Source organism: Arachis ipaensis, chromosome B03 (genome assembly GCF_000816755.2).
Source record: "Arachis ipaensis cultivar K30076 chromosome B03, Araip1.1, whole genome shotgun sequence".
In the NCBI taxonomy this organism is placed as follows: Eukaryota; Viridiplantae; Streptophyta; class Magnoliopsida; order Fabales; family Fabaceae; genus Arachis; species Arachis ipaensis.
The window spans coordinates 57,512,853-57,522,934 of record NC_029787.2 but is presented as its reverse complement, the minus strand read 5'-3'; the positions used below and the strand labels follow the sequence as shown (position 1 = coordinate 57,522,934).

At 36.7% G+C, this 10,082-nt stretch overlaps 2 protein-coding genes across 2 annotated transcripts in view; both read right to left on the bottom strand.

Moving 5' to 3' along the window:
* On the bottom strand, positions 122 to 3,673 carry LOC107630533 (protein NUCLEAR FUSION DEFECTIVE 4). The gene is made up of 3 exons (XM_016333704.2): positions 2,982 to 3,673; positions 1,518 to 2,419; positions 122 to 1,111 (listed from the first exon to the last, which is right to left on the bottom strand). Exons 1-3 carry the CDS (start codon positions 3,303 to 3,305, stop codon positions 622 to 624), a joined length of 1,716 nt encoding a protein of 571 aa, XP_016189190.1. The 5' UTR covers positions 3,306 to 3,673; the 3' UTR covers positions 122 to 621.
* Positions 9,084 to 10,082, bottom strand: part of LOC107634458 — a 1,876-nt gene continuing 877 nt past the window's right edge. The window contains exon 2 of the mRNA XM_016337951.2: positions 9,084 to 9,549. Coding sequence (XP_016193437.1) covers positions 9,149 to 9,549 — 401 coding nt within the window. The 3' untranslated portion in view covers positions 9,084 to 9,148. The remainder of the gene's footprint in view (positions 9,550 to 10,082) is intronic.

Genomic DNA, 10,082 nt, shown 5'->3' with positions numbered 1-10,082 from the left:
ACAAATGGATGAAAAACATATAATATGTGATCATCCAGATATTCATGTCTAGCTGCCTAAAAAGTGCAGGAACATAAATCCAAACTAGTGCATGAACATGCCCCACAATTGAGAAATAACCTGAGCTTAAAATTCAAAGCAGTGTATGAACATACCTCACCATAAAGTACATAAAGCATAGATTCAACTTAGTAGAATATTCATATATCAAGCTACATAATGCTTGCTAAAAGACATACATATAGAGCTTAATAATTGCATAAAAATTAGGTCATATCATATCATATACCTTAATCTCACTTCTCAATGGCTAGTATCATCTCTTGAGCCTAACACTCTTGCCATAGTAAGCATTGTACATATAAAATACAAAAAACACTGGACTTTATTATACACTTGCCTATGTAAGTGCCAAAATTTGGAGTCCCCTGTCCCCTGAAGATGAGAAATGTTTGAACGATGTAGATTTTCTAAACACGTTACTGATTCATCACTTTCTCAACAATGTATGCATTGAACGATCTGGACTAATGGGGAACACCAGCCGCCAGTGCAACAGGTATAAAAATAAGACCAAGGGAAAAGCTATGCTTTATTCATTGCAGGAAACCTTACTACTTATCAGTGACTTGAAGAAGTTTGAGGCAGCCTGAAAGAACCACCAGCATAAAGCATTTGGTAAACCGGCTTGATTCTCCAAGTCAGAATAATGCTCAAGATGATGCCAGCGGCACATACACCCGAAAGAACGAAAAAGGTCAACTGGAAGCAATTTGGACCCAAACATGAGGCACCGGAAGCAATGAGGCCCAGAGCTTCCTGCCTTGCCGTTTCGGTATCATATACATACCCTGCAAGAAGGGCTGAGAAAAGGAATGCTCCGAGTGGATTTCCTAGTGACATGACATTACCCAATACCCCGAAGTGCTTCAAACCGAAAAGCTCGGAAACTGTGGGGATCATCACAGAAACTTGCACACCATAGCAGACACCAAGAAGGGCAACGACAGGATAAAGGGTTCCGTTGACAGCATAGGCAAACAGCAGGTATACAACGAGCATAATTATCTGTGTGAATGTCAGCCAGGCTGTCCTTGGGATTGTTTTTGTCCTGGAAATTGGCAGAGACAGAATCTAATCATTCTCAGATATTATAATTTATTGGATCAATTAGATGCAGAGAAAGATGATAGTTCTTCAGTGCATAAATTCACTAATAACATTCAATTCCAAGACAGTCTAAACAATTGTGTTGGCTTTTTACAATCCATTAACAGGCCAGATTCACTGATTATTCATTTATTCCAAATATGTTCTAACATAGTCCAGTTAAATACGAAATGTTTATTCATTTATTCGTCTGTTCAAATTATCTCAATAGGGGTAGTTATCACAGCTTCAATCAGTTCCAGTCACCATGACTGATATCTTCAGATTGTAATACATGAGCTAAAATAATAAATAAAAAAATAAATAATCCTGAACTATTGGTTTTAACATAAAATAGATTCACTGACCTGACAAAATGTTCTGAAACAACTCCCCCACCAAGCCGTCCAACGAAATTACAAAAGCTGAAAATTGACAATAAGGTTGTGGTATCTTCCTCACCTTGTGCAATACCTATTTGGGCCAGATTATTCAGAACAGTTACCCCAGTGCCAACACCAACAAAGAACACGAAAAATAGTAGCCAGAAATCAGCCTTTATTACAGCCTCAGTAAACTTAAAATCTTCCCCACGTTTAGGCTTTCTCTTCTTCTGCTTTACAGCTCCCTCACCCAAAGCAAGAAGCATGGCCACCTCAGATGAATCATCTTGATCATAAAAACTTCCAAGGGTTCCAGCAGATGAGGATGCTAGCAGTGGTTCTGTTTTTCCATCATTTCCAGTGATAGAGTCGGAGGATCCAACTTGTCGATCAGGTGAGTCTGAATCAGATTCTCTCCTTGGACATATCGTCATCTTTAAAGGGATTGCAAGTGGAGCCATCAGAAGAAGAACCATCACAGCCACCAGAATATAAGAAAGTGTACCACTAAATGAAATAATGTTACCGAAAATTGTAGTTGCGAGAAGATATAAACCCAAGACCACACTAGAACACTGGATAAATAGAAAATGCCAATTGTCTGTGGCATCTTCAACAGAAGCCGGGGTACAAGGCCTAACAAGAAACATCATAATGCAGCACACAACAAGAATACCAATGGCAAGGAACAACACAAAGTGCGAGGAAGAATTATGAAGCACTATGCTGTAAATTTCAGTAAAAACTGCAGCACTAAGCCCTCCGTAGCCTTTCAAAATTCCAGAAACCTTGCCTCTGCTAACTGGGAAGTTTCTCATGTTGGTTACAAGCACGGATGTGGTTAACCATGCACTGCTGTTGGCAGCAATAACGAGGGCAGACCATAGCTACGACATGATACATGTGTAAATGATAATTAGTCCATCTCAGATCCAGTCAAAGCATACTAGATGTAAAATGCAACATGTAACTATTCACTAATCCACGTCCCACAAGGAAAATGTTTAAGAATGAAACAAAGAAAAACCTATTGTGTTCATTTGGTTGTTGGGAGTACAAATTATATTGATCTTGTTGAAATCAAGTCTACTTGATTCTCCTTCAAACCGTTGAATCTGATTCATATATTCCATTTATTTGTTCCATGAAATATTAATTTATGGTGAAAGAGCAGGGTACCTTAAGATAGTTTTAAGACTAGTTTAGAAATGAAGTGAAAGAGGAAACATAACAAGCTCATTAAACATAAGCGAAGGCAAAAAGAGAAAAAAATTTCAAATTTCATTTCTACAATCCAAGGGAATAAGGGCATGATGATGAACAGATTTTCAATAAACAAGCAAAATACAACCACTACAGAAGCAAAACCCGGATCACACCTCAAAAGAAAATGAAAATGATTGTAGAAATACAAGATTCTAGAGGAAAAGTTAGTTAGGAAGCGGTTACCAGCAAGTAAGGGAGGGATTTAAGGGTTTGACTAAGGGCGAGCCAGATCAGTCCGTAACCGAGGAAGGAGGCGAGAGAACCAACGAGGAGGATGGCCCAAGGCGGGAACTTGTTGCAGGCGAGGCCAGGGAGCAAGCCGACATTCTCGCCGATGTCGTTGGCCACACCGAGCAATGTGAGCTGACGCTGGTTGAATCCAAGAACCGATTTCAGCGAGTGGGAGTAGAGAGGGAACGTGAACGTGTTCCCGGAGGCTATTTGGACCCACACAGAGGCTCCTAGGCTCACCCATGGCGGCCTTGTTCCTCCCTTCAGCGTCAACATTTTCTTCGATAAAAGCTTGCTCAGTGGTTGATTCTGGTTGTGCACTGCCTTGTCTTGTTTTGCAAGTTGTAAGAAAGAGTTGAGCAGAGCTAGTGCCTAAGATTTAGGCTTTATGTTGGTAGGTGTGTAATAAATCAATCAGTGAATAGTTTATTATGAGATGAGATTTTAATTATTCATTATTAATTATTAATGAGTTATATTGAGATTGTTGGGAGACTTAAGGCGATATGGTGGTGATTTCTGGTGTGGTATGGTGTGGGCGGCGTGTGAATCGTGTTCTCTCGACGATTGTCGTTTGCTATTTGAGATTCACTTCGCTGATGCGTCATCCAGAATTCCAGATGCTTCTAATGTGTTGCTGTCACTCACAATCATTAATCAGCGCTAAGTAAATAACACACTCAAGAACAATACCAAAAAAACAAAACAAAACAAAACACAAAAGGTCACTCTTAATTTGTACATGAATCTAGGTAAATTACCAACCAAAAATGTTTGGGGTCGTGAACAATTTATACATGGAAATGTTTCTGAGGTAATGTCTCAAGATGAGGCATGGGATGAAAATTAGAAGTATGGGTTTTATTTTATTGCATTTTGCAAGAAGCACAGCCATAAAACGGGTTTAGCCATCAAATTTTACCTGTTAACCTTAAATCATAATAAAAATAAATGAGCGTGTTTGGTATTTAACAAGAAACATTGTTACAGTAACTAAAATTTGATATTTTACCACAAACTACTTTTTTAGCGTTTTAATTCGAACTTTATACTCCTCATTTTAGTAAAATTATTTTTTTTTCCTAAAAATAAAAAATCATAACAAAAGCCCTTAATATCAATACATAAGGAATGCAAGTGTTGTGAGAAAGAAGTATTAAGTTGAAAGAATAAGACCAAATTAAAAATGAACCAAAGTGTCATTGGTTCTTTTTTACTAACATTTGGTTTGCATATTATAAACAACAAACAACTTGATAAATCCAAGTGTATAGTGTACCCAAAATAAAATTTTCGCCGAAGTTGGTTAAAAATAAGATTTTACCAAATTTGTCAAATCCTCAAAATACCAAAACCTTTCAAACCAAACCAATTTCATTGCATACTCTAGGTTGTTTTTCTTTCGTGCTATTTAGGATATCTGCTTGATATGCATAGTATGCTTGTTTGTGAGTATCTTTTTAGGATAATTGAAGCACTAAGCTTGAGATATTAAAACTGATTACCTTGATATCGATTGTTTGGTATAGACAGAATTCGAATGGCTACTCGTAGGCAAGGTCAATCACGTACTAAAAGAGAGAGTGAGGATAACCTATTAACTGATAACCATGCTAAATTCATGATGGCGATGACGAACTTCGCTAACACTATGCAAGCGAGCGCTACTGCAACGACTCAGGCTACGGAAAGAATATGGTAATCAACCAGAAATGGAAATAAAAGAGGAACTCGAAATAACATAGGTAGTGGTGTCCCAAAGACTTTAGCTGCTTTTCTGAAAGTTAACTGACGTGGCAGAAATTGGCGAATTAAGAATTGTTATGAGATATGCGTTGCAAGTATAGTTCTTAATCAACCAGAAATCCGCTTATCAATTTAGAAGGGTTGTCACAAAAATTAAAATTAAAATACTGGGAGTATGAATCTCAGGTCGTCTCCCAACGAATTGCAGAAAGGTGTGCTATTTTATTAATCAGATATTTTCAAAAAGAGTTTGAGTTGAATAAACAGGAAATTAGATTAGAGAAATTAAATAATTTAAATAAAAGCCTTGACTGTGAGTAGATTAGTTAGAAGCCATATTCTTGTTGAAGTACTCTCAAGATTAATTGATAATTGAAGGTTGTTTTGTTTAGTTATCCCTTACTAGGTAAGGGAAGGTCAAACAAGTTGGAATGCTGTTTCTCTTCACAAGTTCCAATCCGCTCAATTGAAAAGGATTAGTGTCAGTGACTAGAGAGCATCCCAACAATAAACCTAATTACAATTTTTCTTTTAAGCATCCCAACTCAAGGGTTCCTTTCAATCAACTCCCCATCAAGTTAGGGAACTACTCGCTCATTGTGAATGTAGAACTCATAACATAAGAAAGTGAATTAAAGGAAGACATGATAAATAAAACTCAAAGGAATCAATTAAAAATAAAAGTAATTCTTGTATTAATAAATTCTAAAATAATCTAATAATAAAATTAAGTAAATTAAAGGACATGGAAGAGTAAAGCCAAGTTAAGAAAACGAACTAGAATGACGAAGTCTTGATGAGGTAATAACTCTTCTCAATATCCCAATGCAAAAAGCAATAGAAATAAAATCCTAAGAACTATGAATGTAGAGAGAAAACCTAGAGGAGGAGTAAAACTAGATCTAAAACTAAAAACTGTGTAGAATGAATGTTGTTTTTGGTTTCTGCATGTTCTCTGGCTCTAGTCTGCTTTTCTGGACCAAAAACTAGGTCAAAACAGGGCCCAAAATCGCCCCCAGCGAATTCTGCAGATTATGCAAATCGCGCACGTCATGCGATCGCGTCATTCATGCGGACGCGTCATTCGGCGTTTTGCTTGCCACGCGGGTGCGTCGTCCACGCCTCCGCATCACTTGTGCTATTCCAATCCGCGCGGTTGCGTGAGCCATGCAGCCGCGTCACTGCGATTTCCTCTCTTTCGCGCGGTCGTGTGAGCCATGCGGCCGCGTCACTTCTCGCTGGTCATCAATTTCTTGTGTTCCTTCCATTTTTGCAAGCTTCCTTTCCAATCTCCAACTCATTCATGCCCTATAAAGCCTGAAACATTTAATACACAGATCAGGCATCGAATGGAATAAAGGAGAATTAAAATACGTAATTAAAAGTCTCTTAGGAAGCAAGTTTTCAATCATGTAATAATTTTAGGAAGGGAATATAAATGCATGTTAATCATATGAATAAGTGGGTAAAGATCATGATAAAACCACACAATTAAACACATTATAAACCATAAAATAGTGGTTTATCATTAACCCCCGACTTTCAAGGGAACAACAAACCTTACTGAAGCAGACAACTGATTCCAAGCTATGGAGTGTACGTTGCAAGCTCAGCATATTCCGGATAACCAATTCGTGAAGTTTGCGACATATTAATTAGTGGGTGAAGCTCAGCACTGGTGGCAAGGAGAGTGTCAATTGCTACAGCAATAGAATGTGGATATCCCATGGGCGCTATTCCAAACTATAGCTATCTAAAGACAAGATCTCCACTATCTCCGGATTCTCTTCTGGGTCCTCATCATCATCATCAGAAATTACTATGACCTCAGGGAAACTCCTAAGACTACTATCACTACTACTATCTATGTGTACAAGGTCGCCCACGAACACAGGTCCGTCCGCTGGTATGTGATCCAATCCCTCTACTGGAGGTCTTGACTGATTCCCTGAATGTGTACCTAACAAAGATGATACCATCAGCTCGGAGAGAAGGTCCCAATCAGGATAATGTGAAGGAACAAACTCTTCAACAAGCTCAAACTCAGGAACTACCTAGTCCACTGGCTATGCTGGAATAAGATGTCAAGGTCCATCTGGGAAAGGATGGTGGGATGCGTCTGGATGAAGCCACGATAGCGAAAACTCATACGATATGTCTGGGTCGAAGTACGGGGTGTCTATAGGATGCTGAAAAGGATGGTCACGTAACACGTATAAGCGTACTCGAGGCTCCGCAAATACTATATAGAAACTATGGAATACCGGATCCTCGTATATATAAGGATGTAGAAGCTCATAGAATAGAATCCCTGTCTCCATCGGAAGGAATAAAGGAAGGGGTAAGAACTGGAGAGTCCTTGGTAGGGTCGGGATAGTAAGTTAGGTTCATTTTATGTTATACTTATCCAACAACAACAACCACAGGATACATACAAACTTTAACAACCAAAGGCATATAGAAACAATAAATCAAGAAGCACATACACACAAATCATAGAAACATATAACAAAGAAATATGCGCAAACAAGTATGATACATGTCTATTCCTAGTATAGGTAATGAGCTCATCTGTCGGTTTTTACCCGTTCCCGACGCAACCCAGCAACCATTTGTTCGGGTATGGCTTCTAGTGGCATATCCTCTGTAAGAACCTCTGTCTTACAAGCGCTGCTCCTCTAGCTGAAATATGCCAAACATAACCTCTGTAAGTACTTACAGGCATTGTTCTCCCAGCTGAAGTATATAAGATTTTACCTCTAGAAGCTACTCTGGGTGCGCTTACCACTATATCTCTGCTGCACCTTTGGCAGCAGACAGACATTCAACAAGTTCTTATTGTGTCTCTTTTCTCTTTATAACTATCCTTTTAATTTCTTTCTTCCAACATCTCATATTATCTTCGCACTATTCCGTTGTCTTTTCCTAAATATTTTATGAAAAGGAAAAATTATACAATCCTAAGCTTAGATTGTATTTCAGAAAGCTTCCTTAGTATTTCAGTTTGGTGGTTGTCATACAAAGATACAGTTTGGTATTTTTTGTGATAAATAAATGTATTAATGTTGTGTGATGGCTGGACTGTGAATTTATACTTGAATTTGAGTTTTATTATGTTGAAAGTTGATGAAATAATTCGGTTACAAGAAATGTTAGAAAAATTGAACTGAACAACCATGATTAATGACGAATATAAGCTTAGTATCCCATCCATACTATTTTCTCAACAGTTTATGAATTGTTTTCATTTAATCTTCTGTTTTTGCTAATTTGATTTTACTGAAACCCTAATTTGCAATTGTCTAGTTAGAAAAATCGATTAATTCTCGTGTGCTCAGTCCGTTAATCCTCGTGAGAATGATAACTCACTCCCGTGGTATCACTTGATACGATTTGGTGCAATTGCCGAATTGTGAGTTTTATAAAAATCCGCATCAGGGAAGCACCGTCGACGATGAGGGACACGATCATGATGGAGCAGACAGGACCGATGGAGGTTGTTCAAGTGTTCAGCTACTTGCCCCGGTGCTAGTTGCAGCGGAGAGAATAAACGCCGGCGGCAAAGACAACATGTTAAAGAAAGAGAAAAGGGAAGACCAAGAAGGAAGAGAGCGAGGCTGCCTGTGAACTAGAGTCTCAAATTTAAAATTAGGATTTTTATTTTAATTTTGGATCTTAATTTAGATCTGGATCTTGATCCGGATCTGAGATTGATTAAATGTTTTGGATTAAAAAATCAAATTATAAAATAAATACAATTTAGTTGGACTTTTTTTTATTTAAAATTAATTTTTTTTTCAAATAGTTTGGTTTGGATTGGATTTAAAATCCAAAATTTAGATTTTTTTTTACACAGTCCTATCATAAATTAGTTTATGGACTCGTTATCAATTAACAAAATCTACGTAATTCATTCTTAACAAGCTACCACATACACTATTAAAAGATTTTCTTGTTTGTTTTTTTTTTTTAGAAAAAATATAAATAATGTTACTGGTTATTTTCTTCCACAAGAGAGAATTTTTTTTCCAATCCAGACTATATTATTGTGTATATATATAAGAAAAAGGAAGACATTACTGTTATTCACCATCAAGTTGCACTCAAGAAGAAGCAAAACAGAAAGAGTAAATGCTCAAAATTAGTCACTCAGATCTTAAGTAAGAATTTAGTCTTCTAAAATTTCATCTTGCATAAAACTCAATAGTTCACATAGTATGGGTCAAACGATGCCAAGATACAGAATGAGAGAGGGACTAACATGTGCACGTGAGTTAATTTGGAAAGATCAATTTGATTTCTTGGAAGTTTAGAGTCTTATTCATAAAATCCAAAAACCTAATTTAAGCATTTACTCGGAATAAAAAAAATACTCAAGTGGGTTTCAGATCCTCAAACATTGTAGGCCACAGTCCATAATCATCATCACAATCAGAGTCGCCTTTAGCCTTATTGTACGGACTATAACCCATTGGGCTATCAACCCTTTCATCAAGAGGCCTACTTAGCCTTGGACTCCTATTATCAACCATAGCTTTTCCATCAATAGGACCAGTACTAGAAAGTCTAGGACTCTTTAGTGTGCCCAAGAACCTCCCTTCAACCAAAGGCCTATGAGCCATTATTGGACTCCTATTTGCATACATCATTCTCTCATTCATCTTCCCATCAAGAGGACCAGACAACTTCAACACCTTCCCAGTTACCATTTTGTTATGCATTGTTCTTCCATCCAATGGCCCTGACAGTGCTATGGTCCTGCTTCGTTGCATACCTATATTGCACAAATACAAATACAAATACAAAGAATTGAATATAATGTAGTATAATATAACTATATCTTTTATGAAACAATCAGTTACAAATTTTAAATAAGTTCAAGCTAACATATAGTATTTGATTTTAAAAAACATATCATCCGTGTTACTTTTTAGTATACTCTTTAGTAACCTTTCTTCTTTTTTATAAGCATTTACTCTTTTAAAGTGTGCACATGAATTAAATATGATATATTATGATACTACATGTACACGGTAATGTTTTTTTTTTTCACGAAATTAGTTACATATTTAAGTGGTTTAAACTAGCAATGGTTTATTTTAGAGACATTAGTCCCTTAGAAAATAATTTAACAAATTAACCATTGACCTTTCAAAATATTTTTGAAATTTAAGAAACGAGTGCTCTTTTTTAAATATTAACATGGTATAAATATTAAATTTGTATACACTTTTAAAAGCAGATAGATTAATTTACTTTTTATTTTATGTGTTTAATTTTAATATATTAATGATATAAAACCTTTTA